Source organism: Stigmatopora argus, chromosome 18 (assembly GCF_051989625.1).
Source record: "Stigmatopora argus isolate UIUO_Sarg chromosome 18, RoL_Sarg_1.0, whole genome shotgun sequence".
Classification (NCBI taxonomy): domain Eukaryota; kingdom Metazoa; phylum Chordata; class Actinopteri; order Syngnathiformes; family Syngnathidae; genus Stigmatopora; species Stigmatopora argus.
The window spans coordinates 3225232-3243873 of record NC_135404.1 but is presented as its reverse complement, the minus strand read 5'-3'; the positions used below and the strand labels follow the sequence as shown (position 1 = coordinate 3243873).

The following is an 18642-nucleotide window of genomic DNA, read 5'->3' as shown; positions in this document are numbered from 1 at the left end:
CGCTTTGTGGTGTAGACGTTCACTAGTCTGACTTTGGTGCGGGCTCGATTCCCACTGTTGGTGGTATGATTGCAAGTGCAGATGGTTGTTTGTCTCTCGGGTTGCTCTACGGCTGATTGGCGACCAATCTAGGGTGTAGTCTACCTTTCGCCCAGTCAGTTGGGTTAAGCTCCAGCAACCCTCGCAACTCTTTCGACGATGCGCAGTATGAAAGATGAATGAATGAAGACAGCCCAGAGACAGCTGGGAATGGCTCCAGCACCCCCCCCCCATGACCCTAATGAGGATAAAGCGGTTCAGAAAATAAGATAAGAATGATTCATCTGAATCACCATAATAGGCAATAAAAGAATGTAACTACATTGCACAACATCTTTTATTTGCATCATGTCAGTGCGAAGTAATAATAAGGCGATCGCATCAAGTGATTGAAACCTTAAAACTGAACTGCCTTTTTGTAGGGGAGAAAATTGTGACGTCCGTTTGCACAGACTAGAATAGTCTTTCTTCTATTTGCACAAACATGCGACATCACACGAGTTTGAGAAAGTCTGAGCAACACTCAAAACATGGTTGCCTTTCCGTGTTGAAACAATTTGACAAACACATTTTCACACAAAGCATAGGCACTGTTCACCCTGATGGCTCAAAACAAGAAAACACTCATCACAATTACTTGACGCAAAATTATACTTTCAGTGGCCACTTAGAGCTCTCGGGTGGTACAGCCTTGGGCATCAATACATCATACAAACATTCATTACGAGATAAATATTCACTGCCGAATATTGTACACAAAGCACATTCAGAGATCATGCCATGATGTCTCACAGGGTAAAAACAAAAGAAAATGGAAAAAATAAGCAGGACTGGAATGAAATACCGCATTTACTCGCATATGAGCCGCCCCCTTAAAATTGCCTTAAAATCGTTGAATTTTACAATTTCTCGCGTATAAGATTGATTGTTTGACTGATTCACAATTTTCACCTCCATATTCATGGTTTTAAAAAGGAGTACAAATGTGTTACTTTGAAGGGAAACTCATCACACATGGTATTTCTGAGATACTGTATGAATCAAAAGCACATTATTAGGGTCAATATCATAAGGAATTAATTCATCCATTAATGGTTGTTTTCTTACTGCAAAACAGAAAATAACCAACAGATAGTAAATGTTACTTTTGCCGACATCTACTGGTGAGAAAGAGTATAGCAAGTCTTGTGCACATATAACTAAGGTGCGTACCCCTTGATTCAGTCATCATTTTTTGTTACAAATACGGCTTATATGCGAGAAAATACGGTAATTAAAAGTGCAAACATTCAAAAAAAGGCAAACCGCCTTTAAAAAAAAAATCAAATTAACTTCCCCATCTTAGAACAAATAGTTTTTCAAAAGATCTAATGGTAAATGTTTTTTTAAGTAGACATAGGAACAGCATAGTAGGACATTGAAATAATGTGCGTAGAGAAAGCTAAATAAACACTGTATTAACAAAGTAAATACAATAAAGACAGGCAGTGTGTCGTCTTTTCAGACAATGTTGTGCTGGCTTTGGTTGGAGATTGGCGGGCAAAGGGCGTAGGGCTTGTCTCTGGTCAGGCTCTCAAGAGCCCGAAGCAAAGTGTCCGGCATGTGATCCACCAGCATCCTTGGGCTGATCAGAATACTCCTGAATGCCATTTCATTTGACCACTCGGCACGGTATCGAACCTGGGATATACAAAATCTGGAAGAAAAGGAAAATACATATAAGTGAATGTTTTAAGGCAGGGGTGTCCAAACTATTCCACAAAGGGCCGCAGTGGGTGCGGGTTTTCATTCCAACCCATCAAGATGACACCTTTTCACCAATCGGGTGTCCTACAAGTGCAATCAGTGGATTGCAGTCAGGTGCTTCTTGTTTTCTTCAGAAATCTCATTGGTCAAAATGTCTGTGCTGGATCGGTTGGAACAAAAACCTGCACCCACAGCGGCCCTCGAGGACCGGTTTGGCCATCCCTGTTTTAAGGTGTCACTTTGGGAAGAAAATACATAAAAATTACAATCCCTACCACCCCTCAAATTTATATTTGAAGCATGCAAGGGCAATACACAAAAAAAATTAAGTGTACAAATTAGATTTCGTGATGCACGGCCGGCAATTTGATTTACAGTTAGTATTTTTAAATGGGCTTAAGTCTCACTTAAATTATGACTTTACTATTCTTTAGCAGGTGGCCTAGCGGCTGATTGGTTAGCACGTCGGCCTCACAGTTCTGGTGTCCTGGGTTGGAATCCAGGTCGGTTCTCCAGTCTGGAGTTTGCATGTTCTTCCCAGGCCTGCGTGGGTTTTCCCAGGGTACTCCAGTTTCCTCCCACATTCCAAAAACATGCATGATAGGCTGTTTGGACACTCTAAAAGTGCTAAAATTGTTCTCCGTCTCGATCGGCTGGCCAACAATTAAGGGTGCCCCCCGCCTCTGGCCCGAAGTCACCTGGGATAGGCTCGAGCACCCCCGTAACCTTTGTGAGGATAAGCGGTTGAGAAATGAATGAATAAATGAATATTCCTTAGCAAGGGTTAGTGAAACTAATGTGCATTCATAGTTTCAAATGGAGGATCCGATTTTTCAATATACAGTAATAACTCGCGATAATCGAAAAATTGCGAAGTTGGGTCACCCCCAATGTTCCCTCTAATTTTTTGTTTGTCTGGGCAGAAAGACAACCTCCCTGAGCACATTGAGTACCAGTGTGAGCAACATCATCATTGCTCGATATGGGCACACACCAGTATCACACCTGCCATAATCAGTTGTACTACTATACTACTACTATACTATACATAAATGATTTAGTGATAATAAAATGTAATGATTAATATCTATGAATGGGTGGCCCGGCGGATGAGTGGTTCGCGCGTCGGCCTCAGAGTAAAAAAAAAAAAGGGATTTTATTTTGTGCGCTCCATATGATTTGCTATGCGCAGAGAAGACGAGAGTAGTGCGCAATTGCGCACGCATGCAGCTTAGAGGGAACATTGGTCACCCCTATTAAAAAAAATGTTAATGATCAAAAAAATTCTCTTCAGTGCTGACCTAGTAGCAAGAGTGGCTTCTGGTTCCGAGTTTCAGCATGGATTTTCACTTTTTTATGAATTAAAAAAAAAATTCCCCAAAAAATCTAAAGTGCTGAGTCCTAGTAGCAAGCGGAAGACAGGGGAGTTGCTTCCACTTGCGAGTTTCAGCGTGGATTTTGACATTTTTATGAACTTAAAACAAAATAATTCCCCAGAAAAAAATCTGCAATGTAGTGAAGCCGCGAAAGTTGAAGCTTGAAATGGCAAGGAATTACTGTACATGTAAGCAGATTTGTAAAAACAGACAGCAATTCTGCCTAATAAACGTTTGCATGTATAGTATACTTTGTTCTATTTTTATATTACTGATGTCAACTTTTTGGAGTGGCAAACCTCCGTGTGGACCCATCTTCTATAATATGCAGAACACGTCCTGGCAGGAAAAGAGGCATGTGTGGCACAGTGTGAAGAGGTGAGTCGTCTGACGCCAGGCTTTGATAGGATGAGGAGTGGCGAATCAGAAGTGATTCTTCACCAAGAAGTGGCTGACTAAGCTCTTGCTCCCTTCTGTTCTCCATTTCAGAGGGAAAGTCATCTGGATCTCCTCCAAACAGTTCATACCAGCATCCCTGCAGAAGGATGCGGTACTGCAACATACACACACAACCAGACAGCTGACATCAAGGTACAACTAATATGCTAAATAAATAAAGTACTGAAGTTCTTACTTTGGGTTTATTGCAATTTGAGACTATCTTCAGTATTTTTCGTTTTAGATCCTCCATATTGGGAAGGCTCAAACTGTAAGGAAAATAATGCCTTTAAAATTATAACACGCAATGTGAAAGACATTGAGAAATGTGATGCTTGTGTGTTGTGTTTGTCTCTCTGCATGCATAGCATGGCCAAGCTAAGTTTAGTCGGCATTACACATGCGTATAAATGCCTGTGCGCCACAGTACATTCATTTATTTTAAACTATGACAGACCAGCCTATTTTACACTCTAGAATTTTTATCCAATACACACTTCGTACCATATAATCATATAATACAATGAAAGATTATTAAGTAGTGTCCTTATTAACCCTGAAAAAAAATCATCTATATACTTTGGGTGGTGAAACACCTACCGTGGAACCAGGTCTTTTCCAAGTACAACAGACACCACAAAGTCCTTGGAGTAATCAGCTAAGGCTTTGCTGCATTTAAAAATAAAAAATACAAACATGTTTTAGTTCCAATTAAAAATATTCTCATTAAAAATTTCACGTTTCATAGTTTTACCCCGAGAACAATTCTGGAAAATATACACCCTTGGTCAAAAGTTTAAAGATTCTTTCACATTCAACTGAATGGTGAAATGTCTCAAAACTTAACCTGCTCTAACTTGACTGAACTAATCTGCTTCCAATGTTTAGCAACACACATTTGTTAGTTCCCTTCAATCAAAGAACAAAGAACCCACAATTATTAAAGACATAACAGGAAATTGACTAAAGCAATGCATGTAAAAAAAATCAGGCTCCAGTTTTTTACCTAGGTCTACAATGTCTTCTGTGTCTGCATTGCTACTGCACAAGGAAATTTCCCGAATACAGGATGAAATAAAGATCTAATCGAATCTGCATCTAAATCTAAACCTAACCTAACCTAATCTACTCGAAAATTAACATATTAATTATGGGGGGGCTATCTAGAAAAGACAGCCTGATCCTTTTTTTTTCATTTTGTGAACCATTTTATCCTCATTAGGGTCACTAGGGGTGCTGGAGCCTATCCCAGCTGATTTCCGGCCAGAGGCGGGGGACACCCTGTATCGGTGGCCAGCCAATCGCAGGGCACAAGGAGACGGACAACCATTCACACTCATAGGGGAAATTTAGAGTACCCGGAGAAAACCCACACAGGCCCGGGGAGAACATGCAAACTCCACACAGGTAGACCGACCTGGATTTGAACCCAGGACTCCCACTGTGAGGCCGATGTGCTAACCACTCATCCGCCGGGCCGCCCAGCCTGATACTTCTACAATTCAATTTGATTGCAGTGAACAAGACTGGCCTTATCGCACCTCAGAAGTCCCCCTGGTGGAGAAAATGCGTAGCACTTCAGAGTAGGGAAGGAGCTGCGCAATAGGATGGCGAGCACCGCAGCAGCGCCTGCACCCAGGCTGTGGCCCGTAATGACCAGTTTGTACTCATGTAAAAGAAAACACATTCATAAATTATTTTTCCAATGCAGGCTGAGGAATGACTGACTGACTATTATAATGCCATTTAAAGTCCCACTATCACAAGATTTTACCCAATAATTTAATGATAAAAAGTTGTCAAAGAATATTTTAAAATATATTTTCAAGACTCATAGCGATCCATAATTATTTTAATTTCCCCCCCAAAAAAATAATTAACATAACGGTTTGCCTCTGCAAAGCTGAAACAGATGACATAATAAATGTCAGGACTGGACTGAATATTGCGGTTAATATAGACCAGACATGGCCGCGGTAATCGAAAAATCGTGAAGTAATGTCACCCCTATTATAAACTACCTTTTTTTCTTCAGTGCTGAGTCCAAGGAGAAGACAGGGGAGTGGAATTTTAAATTCAAAGTGTGTCGGAGGAGAAAGCAAGTCCCAGAGAACATGATTTCTTCTGTGAGACTAACAAGTTCAAACCAAAGGCAGAATTACCATCAGATTGTACAAGTGGCAAGTACAACCTTTAACACCGGATCTCAGGCGCTAAATAGTTAATATCTTACATTTACGCAGCTCGACTCCATGCAACAGCAAGCTTTAAAAAAAACTTGAAAAACTAATTAATTTATCATCTAAAAATATTAAAACCAGTATTTTCTGATGGTGCATTTTTGGCAACACTGGCTAAAGCTTTATATTTTCGGGTCCTATGTCATTATTTACAACTCTTTAACTCGTAAAATGGTTTTATCAAAACAACAGAGAAGACTACCTGGGTTGTCCACTCCCTTTTATGTGCTCAATCCACTCAGCTCACCGGTGGGTCGGACGGATTTTTTTTTTTACAGTAATCCCTCGATTATCGCGTCTTCACTTATTGCGAATTCACTACTTTGTAATTTTTTCCGCTATTGATTTTTTTTTTTTTAATTTAAAGTTCATAAAAATGTGAAAATCCACGGTGAAACTCGTAAGCGGAAGCCACTCTTGCTACTAACAGCACTGAAGAAGAAAAAAACTGACAGTAACTAACACTACTTTCCTGGCCAAAAGTGAAATGGGATTAAAACTGTTTTTGTTTATTTTGCAAAGAAAATGACAACTGGTTGTGGCTCATACGTACGTCATTCCGTACCGCGTATCCTCACAAGGGTTCTTGGAGCCTATCCCAGCGCTTACTACAGCTGACACTGGTCGCCAGTCAGCCATAGGGCACGCAGACAGACAAAAAAACATTCCCACACCCAATCATACCATCACCAAGCGGGAATCGATCCCATGCTTGCCCGCACCGAAGTCATGCGAGTGAACCTCTACACCACCTTGTGGTCTGTGGCTCACCAAAATCCAATCTGTCTAATTCATAAAAGCAACCCCTGAGGTGATAGAGGGACTTTGAACTGCATTTCATATTTGCTTGGAATGTGAAAATGAGGAGAAAACGCATATATTTTCCCAGCACTGAACTTACTGGCACAATGGAAAATGCTTGGTTCAGGATTCCGTCATTGACCAGTTTCCGATATATGTAAGATGCGGCCTGGCTGATACCCTGCAAAAAACAGCAAGTATTATGCATTTAAAAGGCATAAATTGAATGTGAAGGAGGAAGAACTTTTTTGGAATTGGAAACGTGCCTTGTGAGTGTAGCAAGCTCCAGTCACACCATCCACGGGTAGGCTCTCACATTCAGCAGAAAGGTCTGTCAGGACATCCTTTGAGGATGACATAGAAAAAAAAAGAAATCCATATAAAATTGCACCGTACTCGCGCAGCTTACTCCAGTTGTAGGCTTAGTCACGAACCCTCGTCCACAGTGTCATGGGCACACACAAATAATCGAAATGTCAAAATGGTTGCCAACCAATCGCAGGCCACATACAGTCACACCTTGACATGTGAGTGCCCCGACATATGAGCAATTTGACATACGAGTAAAATTTCGGGCAAATATTATCTTGAGATACGAGACAAATTTTGATATACGAGCATACAGCGGACGCAAGAGGCTGCTCATAAGAACATCATGGGCACGGTCTCTCTGGTCGCAACTCCCTCATCCACGAGCAATGGGCGGAGCGTTGCATTTTTTCAGTGTTTTTTTCCCATTACTCAGTGCGAATGGTGTATATATACTACTTGTTGGCAAGTGGTCGTGCATTATCCTATTCTGAGGACATTTGTGTGCATCATTTTGGGAATATTTTGAAGGGAAGACAAAAGAAAATAACCCTCGATTGGTTGCATCTGAAAGTCAGGGTGGAGGTGGGGCAAAGTCAGATTTGTGCATATTCTAGTGACATTTATCAGGATATTTTATATATGGATATTAATCATTAAATTTTATTATGACTAGATCATTTATGGGTAGTAGAAATGCACCTGCTGATGGCAGGTGTGATACTGGTGTATGGACATAGCAAGCATTATGATTTTGTTCACAGTGGTCCTCAGTGTGCTCAGGGAGATTGTCTGTATACCGATACATTTGAAAAATTAGAGGCAACTTTGTATGCATGTTTTTTGGGATGTGGGGGACAATTGGAGTACCCAGAGAAAACCCACATAGGCACAGGGAGAAGATGCAAACTCCACACAGGAAGGTCGGAGCAGAACAAAAATTCCAGGGAAAAATGAATAAAGTATTGTTTAGTTATGTAAGGCAACTCCAAACAACTGACCTTAAATGACAGAGTTCCCCTGACAGCCACTATAATGAATTCCCGCTTATGATCCAGAGACACAAAGAACGGGATCTCGTATATCTAGAGGATATAAATTGTTCAAAGGGAAAAAATGAACAGAACAAATTTAGTGACTGAAGTATAACATTTTCTAGGCTGTCTTCAATATGATGAAGGGGAAATAAGTGAATTACCTGATTATGGAAACTGACATGGATGAAGTCTCGGTAATGCAACCCGGTGCTTTGTAGGATGGAAGAAAAATGACAGCCGAGGTGGTCTCCCCCAACAATGTCATACTCAGCAGAGTGACTCCTACAACTGACACACGAAAATCATTTTAGAATACAAATTATAACTGAATATCTTAACTTAATGATTAAAAAAAAATCATATCGTACCAGTCTCTGCAAAGCTTGCATGGTCCAGAGAGAAGGTTGGAGTAAATATACAAAGGCCAACCATAGGCAGCGGCAGCAAAGTGCATTAAGTGAACAGCGTTCGTCAAGTCTGATTCAAGATCTTCTTCCTTTAAAATGTAATCAATAATGTCAAAATGTTACTACTAAAAATAAGTGAAAGTGACACTATCCGCTGGTTAAAAAAACATACAATGGGAGAGGATGGACTGTGATCTATAATGCCATCTGGATCTCTGCTCCTTTCCAGCTTGTCCTGTTCTTGATGCAGCAAAGCCAAACCAGCAGCAATGTCACTGGCAACCAAGTCTGTGTCCTGCAACAAACATATTTCAATACACGAGGTCACAAAAACCAACATTTGAACTTTACCATCTTGCATGAACAAAAGGCCAACAAAAGAAGCACAAAACGTTAATATATATAAATATATATATATATATATATATATATATATATATATATATATATATATATATATATATATATATATATATATATATATATATATATATATACATTTCTTTATGTTTTGTGCTTATCTTACATACCTGTCCCCTTATTAATGATTGCAATTCCCCTTATTAAGCGATTGAAAACCGTACAAATGCAACGCGGCACATATTTTCACACACAAACATCGGCCACTTATAAAAGTCTAAAATGTACTACAAAATGGATGGCTTTCGGCCCTTGTAGAACGGGCTCTTGCCGCTATCTAGTGGACAAACACAGATATTACATCACCCATAATAAAGGCCGCGGAGGAAACTATTTAAGCGGCGCAGGGCATATTTTCACAAGGATTTCTGGCCATTATATTCATTTTAAGACATTAATAAATAATGTTCTTGTAATTTACTCTCACTTTGTGTGTTTCTCATATCTTTCATACAAAATTGGGACACTGACCAATTTTAAAAAGTTTAGTTGGCGGTTGTGTGAGGACCGTGGAACGAACTAGAAAATTTACATGTAAAGTACTGCTCTACTTACGAAATTTTCAAGATACGAAAAAAGTTCTGGAACCAATTAGTTTCGTAAGTAGAGTTACCACTGTAGTAGTCTTCCCACGATTATCGCGACTTCACTTAGCGCGAATTCACTTCTTTGCTATTTTTTTCTGGTTCATAAAAATGTGAAAATCCACACTAAAATTCGTAAGCGGAAGCCACTCCAGTCTTCCGCTTGCTACTAAGACTCAGCACTGACCGAAAAAAAGGTAGTGATAATAGGGGAAAACATACTTCGCGATCTTTCAATTATCGCGGCCATGTCTAGTCTACACTAAACGCGGTGTTTGAGGGATTACTGTATAGTTTCACCTCAGTTTAACTCACAAATCCAGCCACACTATAAAAAAATTCTACTACTACGAAAGTACTTAAAAGTTATGCAAATCTCCGATGATACTCCACTCCTTTGCAATCAGAAACAATTACCATCAGTGAAATGTCTTTGAGTTTCATTTTACAAGTCCCATTTGCTCCTTCTAAAGACACACCCCTCCCATTTTTCATCAGTTGCTCTCACAGGACATAGTTTCTAATTGATGTATAGGAAGTGCCTTACAGAGAAGAATCCACTGACAAGCTGTGAGATGCTGGAAAACGCAGCCCTGTTGCTTTCGTCCTGCGGGAGGCAGCAGCACAAAAGTCGGAGCCTGCTCTCCCACACCTTGACGGCTAGCGAACGTGCTGTGGAAAGGAACTGAGTTCCTCCGCTGCTCTCCAAGTGTCGTACTCCCAGTGGCTCCACGGGAGCCACTGAAGGCCGAGAATCGCCCAGTGGGTCAAAGACAAATATTACACCCAGGGCAGTGAAGAGCAGGATGATCCAACTACCGGGGGAGAAATGCTTTAATTAAAAAAAATCAACAAGTTACACAGCAGGATAAAGTGGACTACAGTCATACCTCGACATACGCGTGCCCTGACATATGAGCAATTTTAGATACGAGTAAAATTTCGGGCAAATATTTATCTTGAGATACGAAACAAATTTTGATATACGAGCATACAGCGGACGTGGGAGGCTGCTCATAAGAACATAATGGGCACTGTCTCTCTGGTCGCAACTCACTCGTGTAATGTCTCTACGAGCACTGGGCGGAGCGTTGCATTTTTTCAGTGTTTTTTCCCCGTTAATGCGAATGGCGTATATAATACTTCTCATTGGCAAGTGGTCGTGCGTTATCCTGTAGTGAGTACATATGTGTGCATTTGTGTGGGAATATTTTCAAGGAAAGACAAAAGCTATCTGCATCTGAAAGTCAGGGTGGAGGCGGGGCAAATAGAGCCAACCCGGGAGAAGAAAGGTATCAAAATTTAAAACAAAATTAGAATTAAGTTTAGTGTATGGTTAGATTAAACTTATTTTTGAGTGTGTCTGCATCGTAATCCAAGTTCATTTAAATTTGATTATGTTATGTTACGAGCGTGTTACCGTGCAAAAGACACCCCCCTCCCTCTCTCTCTCTCTCTCCCCTCCACGAAATCCGTCTAATTTTAGTACTATTAAACACATTTCAGTATTATTAAACCACTAGTTATTTGTTACTTTGTTAATAGGTGGCGAATTAGAACAAATAAAAATGTTTTTCCATCCCAATATTCCTGTTTTTTTCAGATGGTTGGAACGATTAAATTTGTTTTTAGTACATTCCTATGGGGGACGTTCATTTGAGTTACGAGTAAATCGACATACGAGCTCAGCCCCGGAACGAATTAAGCTCGTATCTCGAGGTACCACTGTAATGTACTGTCACAAGATGTATACCAAACCTGGCAACTACTGCCGCAATGACAGCTCCAACTGTTGCTGGGTCGCAACCTTTACCATCATCAGATACCCACACAGCGCCCAGAGAGGCCCATAGCAGCTCTGGAAGGTAGAGGAGAGCTCGCAGGTACACCAATGTAGGCATGGACCGTCGGGATCCCTGGTTTGTTATAGTACCTAAAAGGACAAACATTAGCAACATTCATAGAATTAACAGCAAAAGTTTAGTGATTAATGCAGCCTGATAGGTGGATCTGTGTTTTATAAGAATACCACCAAGTAAAGGTGTTTTTACAAATGTATTCTGTGCTATATCACAATACAGTAATCCCTTGAATATCGCGGCTTCACTACATCGCAAGTTTTTTTCTGGAGGGATTTTTTTTTCCATAAAAATGTGAAAATCCATGCTGAAACTCGCAAGGGGAAGTCACTCCCCTGTCTTCCGCTTGCTACTAGGACTCAGCACTTTTTAAAATGGGGTGCCCTACTTCGCGTTTTTTCGTTTATTGCGGCTATGTCTGGTCTACATTAACCGCGATAATCGAGGGATTACTGTATTACAATGCCTGATTCTCTTTTTGATTTAAAATCCATCTAAATCAATCTTTACAGTTGTGTTTTTGGTGGAAATAAATAATGGGTTGCTGCACTTCCACTCGTGTCCCCCGCTTTGCAGCAGTCTCTCGCCATCCTCCGATATAGTAATATATATTAATTCGTTCATTCATCTTCCATACCGCGCATCCTCGTAAGTTTTTTGGGGGGTTGCTGGAGCCTATCCCAGTTTACTTCGGGCGAAAGGCAAACTACGCCCTAGACTGGTCACGTCAGCCATAGGGCGCAGAGAAAGAGAGATGACCATTCGCACTCATAATTATACCCCCACCATGTATATATCTCTATATCAGGGGTCGGGAACCTTTTTGACGAAGAGAGCCACAAACAATTCATATTTCCAAATGTTATTCCTTGTGAGCCATACTACAAATTTAAAAGTCAAAATACATATATGTAAACGAGTGCCTTTTCAATTTTTTTTGGGTAATTTCACCACTTTTAAAGTGGAAAAACGGAATATTTTTTAAAAGATTCTTATACTGTTGCTAATCAATGAGAGGGTGCATTCCAGAAGAGTCTACTGCAAAAAAATTGAAGATTAAAGCAAAAAAAATGAAGATTAAAGCAGTTCTAAATGTAATATCTCAGTTCTGTCAACAGCGATTTCCATATTTTACCTCACAGGTTAGCAAAGAGCCAGATGCACCCATCAAAAGAGCCACATGTGGCTCCCGAGCCATAGGTTCCCTACCCCTGCTCTATATATATACATATATATGTATATGTATAATAATTGTATTTTATTTTAATATTTAAGGACCATATTACAATATTATATATATTAAAGCGCATATTTGTCGGCTATTCATCAAAATGATATTAATTTAAAAATGTTGGTTGTATTCATGACTCTTGGGAGTCAATGAAATTGTGGCATACGTATTGTTATTGTTTTCCATATTGCCCTACTCTAGCTAGCAAAATCCCTGCCACTCCAACCCAGGCAAAATGGATTTACGTCCGTCGCTGCCAATGGCAAATTGAGTTAAGGTCCAGTCCTACAGTGTGGTTATTCTGAAGTTATTTTCTTTACCTTGAGCACTGACGTAAACAATGGCACAGAGCGACAGGATGATGAGTGCCAGTACCACTAACAGTCCAATTAGGTAGATGTGAAGCACTCTATTCCCATTGCAATCAAAATGACCTTTGTGATAAGTATACAGGATGATAGTGCCAAGCCACCTGAATAAAACACAAGAGAAAAAATTAAAAGCTTGAAAACCTCTATTTTTACGGCAATGTGCTCGCAACATAACAAACAAATTTAAATGAACTTGGATTATGATGCAGACACTCAAAAATAAGTTTAATCTAACCTTGCACTAAACTTAATTCTAATTTTGTTTTAAATTTTTATACATTTCTTCTCCCCGATTGGTTCTATTTGCCCCGCCTCCACCCTGACTTTCAGATGCAACGTATCGAGGGTTGTTTGGTTTTGTCTTCCATTCAAAATATTCCCAAAATGATACACACAAATGTCCTCACAATAGGATAACGCACGACCACTTGCCAATGAGAAGTAGTATATACTCCATTCGCACTGACTAACGGGAAAAAAACACTGAAAAAAGTTCAAATTACGAAATCCCCCAAAAAGTAAATGTATTTCCTTATCTGTTATTTTATTTTGAAAATATTGTTGCGGATACATTGATTCTCCCTCGCTAGCCTCTACTGGGCTCTCATTGGCTGTCTCACAACAACCACTATCCATGTTTCAAGATTCTCTCTTACATACATGTCGACCTCGGCTAAATGTTCCCCTTATTAATGATTGCAATTCCCCTTATTAAGCGAGTAAAAACCGTACAAATGCAATGGGACACATTTTCACACACACACACACACACACACATACACACACACACAGGCCACACATAAAAGTTTAAAATATACTAAAAAGTGGACGGCTTTTGGCCCTGGTAGTTTGGGCTCTTGCCGCCATCTGGTGGACTAACACGGGTATTACGTCTCCCATTATGATGGCCCCGGAGGGAACTGTTTCAGTGGCGCAGGGCACATTTTAACCATGATTTCTGGCCATTACATTAATAAATCAATTTCTTATATTTTTCTCAAATTTTTGTTTTTCGCATCTTTCACACAAAATTTGGACACTTTTTTAGGGTTTAGTTGGCAGTTGTGTGAGGACCGTGGAACGAATTAGAGAATTTACATATACAGTGGTACCTCGTCATACGACCGTTCGTCATACGGAATGCTCGTCTTACGGGGGAAATTTCGATCGAATAATTCGCCCGTGATGCGGTCAAAGTTTCGTGATGCGACCAAGCCAGGTTGCCATGGCATTTTTTTTGGCATATCTTTCGTGTATAACAATATTTACGAGCACCGGATGAGCTATTCAGACCAGGAAACGCACAACGCGCATGCGCGGTGAAAAGAGGGCTTTCTGGGTAATGAAGTATACTCGTGCTCGCAAAAGTATCCCCGGTAGCAACTCTATCATAGGCGCCGTTCGATGGGACGCGAACACAGATGCTACAAGCTAAAAGGAGCCGCTAGCCAGCGCCCCTGTAGCTCCCATGAGAAATCCGACTCGGATCGCTGCCGCCTGTGCGACGAGGAAACAGAGTCGTCTGAACACTTATGGCTCCGCTGTCCGGACTTAATGACCGAACGCTACCATCGCGGCTTGGGCAACTCCCTGGATGAACTTATCCGTGTTCCAGTGGCAGCCCTAGCGCTGCTGAGGGTAATCCTCAGGCGCCTGAGGTGAAAAAGAAGAAGAAGAAGAAGAAGAAGATGAGCAGCGGGGCGATCGCTGATAAGACTGCTTGCTGCTCGTTGGCAAGTGGTCGTGCGTTCTCCGATTGTGAGGACATTTGTGTGCATCATTTTCGGAATATTTTGAAGGGAATAGTACGACAGCAAACAGCCCATCGATAGCGAACGTGAGGGTGGAGTGTTTGTTCTGTTTACGAGTGCCTTGTGTGGAGGAAAAAAAAAAACAAAGCCCCTCTCCCCTCGGCGAAATCCGGCCAATTTTAGTTAGATTAAACACTTTATTTCTATTAAACCACTCGTTATTTATTACTTTGTCAATATATGGCGAATTATAAGAAATAAAACATTTTTTTTCAATCCAATATCCTGTTTCTGGTGTTTTTTTCAGAGAGTTGGAACGAATTAAATTGTTTCCCATTCATTTCAATGGGAAACTTTACCTCGAGTTACGAGTAACTTGTCATACGAGCTCAGTCCCGGAACGGATTAAGCTCGTATCTCGAGGTACCACTGTACAGTGGTACCTCGAGATACGATCTTAATTCGTTCCGGGACTGAGCTCGTGTGTCGATTTTCTCGTAACTCAAACGAACGTTTCCCATTGAAATTAACTAAAAACTAATTAATTCGTTCCAACCCTCTGAAAAAACACAAAAACAGGATATTGGATTGGAAAAAATGTTTTATTTGTTCTAATTCGCCATCTATTAACAAAGTAACACATAACTAGTGGTTTAATATTACTAAAATGTGTTTAATAGTACTAAAATTATACGGATTTCGAAGGGAGGAGAGAGAGAGACGGGCAGAGAAAGGGGAGGGAGAGGGGGGGCTTTTTGCACGGCAATACGCTCGTAACATAACATAAACAAATTTAAATGAACTTGGATTACGATGAAGACACACTCAAAAATCAATTTAATCGAACCTAACACTAAACTTAATTCTAATTTTGTTTTACATTTTCTTCTCCCGGGTTGGCTCTTTTTGCCCCGCCTCCACACTGACTTTCAGTCAATATCAAGGGTTGTTTGAGTTTGTATTCCCTTCAAAATATTCCCAAAATGATGCACTACATGTCCTCACAGTAGGATAACGCACGACCACTTGCCAATGAGAAGTAGCATATACGCCATTCGCACTTACTAACTGGAAAAAAAACACTGAAAAAATGCAACGCTCCGCCCAGTGCTTGCAGAGACATTACAAAGAGGGAGTTGCGACCAGAGACAATACACGAGGGAGTTGCGGGGAGAGAGACAGTGCCCATGATCTTCTTATGAGCAGCATCTCGCGTCCGCTGTCTGCTCGTACAGTGGTACCTCGACATACGATCTTAATCCATTCCGGGACTGAGATCGTATGTCAAGCTTTTTGTAACTCGAGCGAACTTTTCCCATTGAAATGAACTAAAAACAAATTAATTCGTTCCAACCCTCTGAAAAAACACCAAAAACAGGATATTGGATTGGAAAAATGTTTTATTTCTTCTAATTCGCCATCTGTTAACAAAGTAACACATAACTAGTGGTTTAATAGTAATAAAATGTGTTTAATATAACTAAAATTGGGCGGGTTTCGCCGACGGGAGATAGAGACGCACAGAGGGGGCGGGTTGGGGTTTTGACAACGCACTCGTAACGGAACAAACAAATTAAAATTAACTTGGATTAATTTATACAGACACACTCAAAAATATGTTTAATGTAACTTTACACAAAAATGAATTCTACTTTTGTTTTAATTTTTTTTTACCTTCATTCTGGGCGGGTTAGCTGTTTGCCACGCCTCCACCCTCACGTTCGCTATGGATGGGCTGTTTGCTGTTGTATTCCCTTCAAAATATTCCGAAAATGATGCACACAAATGTCCTCACAATAGGATAACGCACGACCACTTGCCAACGAGAAGTAGTATATACGCCATTCGCCCAGTGCTCGCAGAGACATTACAAAGAGGGAGTTGCGACCAGAGACATTACACGAGGGAGTTGCGGGGAGAGAGACAGTGCCCATGATGTTCTTATGAGCAGCATCCCGCGTCCGCTGTCTGCTCGTACAGTGGTACCTCGACATACGATCTTAATCCATTCCGTGACTGAGATCGTATGTCAAGCTTTTCGTAACTCGAGCGAACTTTTCCCATTTAAATGAACTAAAAACAAATTAATTCGTTCCAACCCTCTGAAAAAACACCAAAAACAGGATATTGGATTGGAAAAAATGTTTTATTTCTTCTAATTCGCCATCTGTTAACAAAGTAACACATAACTAGTGGTTTAATAGTCATAAAATGTGTTTAATATAACTAAAATTGGGCGGATTTCGCCGATGGGAGAGAGACGCACAGAGGGGGCGGGTTGGGGTTTTGACAACGCACTCGTAACGGAACAAACAAATTAAAATTAACTTGGATTAATATATTCAGACACTCAAAAATATGTTTAATGTAACTTTACACAAAACTGAATTCTAATTTTGTTTTAATTTTTTTTTACCTTCGTTCTGGGCGGGTTAGCTGTTTGCCACGCATCCACCCTCATGTTCGCTATGGATGGGCTGTTTGCTGTTGTACTCCCTTCAAAATATTCCGAAAATGATGCACACAAATGTCCCCACAATAGAATAACGCACGACCACTTGCCAACGAGAAGTAGTCTTGAATGAGCGATCGCGGCAGCTAACAGGCTAAGGAAGGAATAACAGCCTACCCACGTATTGATTGTGGGTAATGAAGTTTTATTCTGAGAAAGGGTGCCATTGGCTATCAGTGTTGTGTGCACGAATATACTTCATTACCCAGAAAGCCCTCTTTTTGCCCGTGCATGCGCGTTGTGCGTTTCCTGGTCGATGCGTAGGAGAAACTCGTCTGAATAAATCGTTCAGTGCTCGTAGATATCTGTTATACACGAAAGAGATGCGGCAAAAAAGACAGTGCGCTACAATGATCAACAGCCTCTCATGTCATGGCCACCTGGCTTTCTCGCATCTCTAGGTCGAGGTACCACTGTATATCAAAATTTGTCTCGTATCTCAAGATAAATATTTTCCCGAAATTTTACTCGTATCTCGAATTGCTCATATGTCGGGCCACTCGTATGTCGAGGTACCACTGTAAAGTATTGCTCTACTTACGAAATTTTCAAGTGACGACAAAAGTTCAGGAACCAATTAATTTCGTAAGTAGAGGTACCACTGTATAATACTTTTTTTAACGAGAGGCAGTGGCAAAGACAGATAAACGACATTCATTTTTCCAACGAGTCGTGACATATATGAAGATTTATGCAAAATAACTACTTGAGTTTTAATTAGATTGCCTCATACATACCAAAGTAGGCGGATGAACAGCTCGAACGCTCCAGGGAAAACAAGATCATCACTGGCGATCCCCCACCGACGACCAAAAACAACCATTCCAGGCATTTTGACAAAAAAGAAAAAATACTGACTATGAGTTGTCGACCGCTACAAAATTTGATACAATGGGCTCTTCAAGGCCATTCATGACTCCACTTCCTGAAAGCAAATCAGTTTTGCTATAATGCACTTTTTCATGTTGCAACACTACCTCGAAATGCCTGTCTCATCACGCCTTTTTAGAATAAAGCTGCGAACAAATCAACCGTTTAATGAAAGTCAAATACTACTAACCACGAAATTAAGTCGTGTTAAATAACGTTATTAAGAGCCTTGGAAGGTTAGTGCAATTTCCTTATGTTACGTGACTAGCTACTTATCTTCTAATGTTAGCAACATTTACTAAAAATAAACCCATTCATAGATCATGACTTAAATCGATCACAAGACTGTTCGTTTTGACGTTTTTCTACAATCTTACTCTGTTGAATAGATTATGCATCTGCTTGAGATTTTATTGTAGTATTCGACTGGAAATTGGATAATAAACGGACTTGTTTTGCCTAGAGATCGTGTCCATCCGGATGTAGCAACCCTATGCAACAGTGTTTTGTTTGTTCGTTCCGCACTTGGTGTTTTCTTCCAGTAATAATACCCTACTAAGTTGCATGAAAACTGTATAATTTATATATATTTATATTAATTTTATTATAGATATTATATATATTACATTACATACATATAATATATTTGTA

At 40.3% G+C, this 18642-nt stretch overlaps 1 protein-coding gene across 3 annotated transcripts; it reads right to left on the bottom strand.

The window, feature by feature from the left end:
* Window positions 1-358: 358 nt before the first annotated feature.
* Window positions 359-18474, bottom strand: daglb (diacylglycerol lipase, beta). 3 transcript variants are annotated; one of them, XM_077626134.1, is made up of 16 exons: window positions 18369-18461; window positions 17859-18046; window positions 12808-12959; window positions 11156-11330; window positions 9945-10212; window positions 8566-8688; window positions 8355-8482; window positions 8148-8274; window positions 7951-8034; window positions 6907-6984; window positions 6741-6821; window positions 5141-5268; window positions 4200-4268; window positions 3796-3868; window positions 3461-3714; window positions 359-1735 (listed from the first exon to the last, which is right to left on the bottom strand). In XM_077626134.1, exons 2-16 carry the CDS (start codon window positions 17951-17953, stop codon window positions 1540-1542), a joined length of 2031 nt encoding a protein of 676 aa, XP_077482260.1. In that variant the 5' UTR covers window positions 17954-18046; window positions 18369-18461; the 3' UTR covers window positions 359-1539. The 3 variants fall into 3 exon arrangements, with proteins under 3 accessions (XP_077482260.1, XP_077482259.1, XP_077482261.1); XM_077626133.1 differs by having other exon boundaries at window positions 17859-18474; XM_077626135.1 differs by having other exon boundaries at window positions 5141-5265; window positions 17859-18474.
* Window positions 18475-18642: the final 168 nt, after the last annotated feature.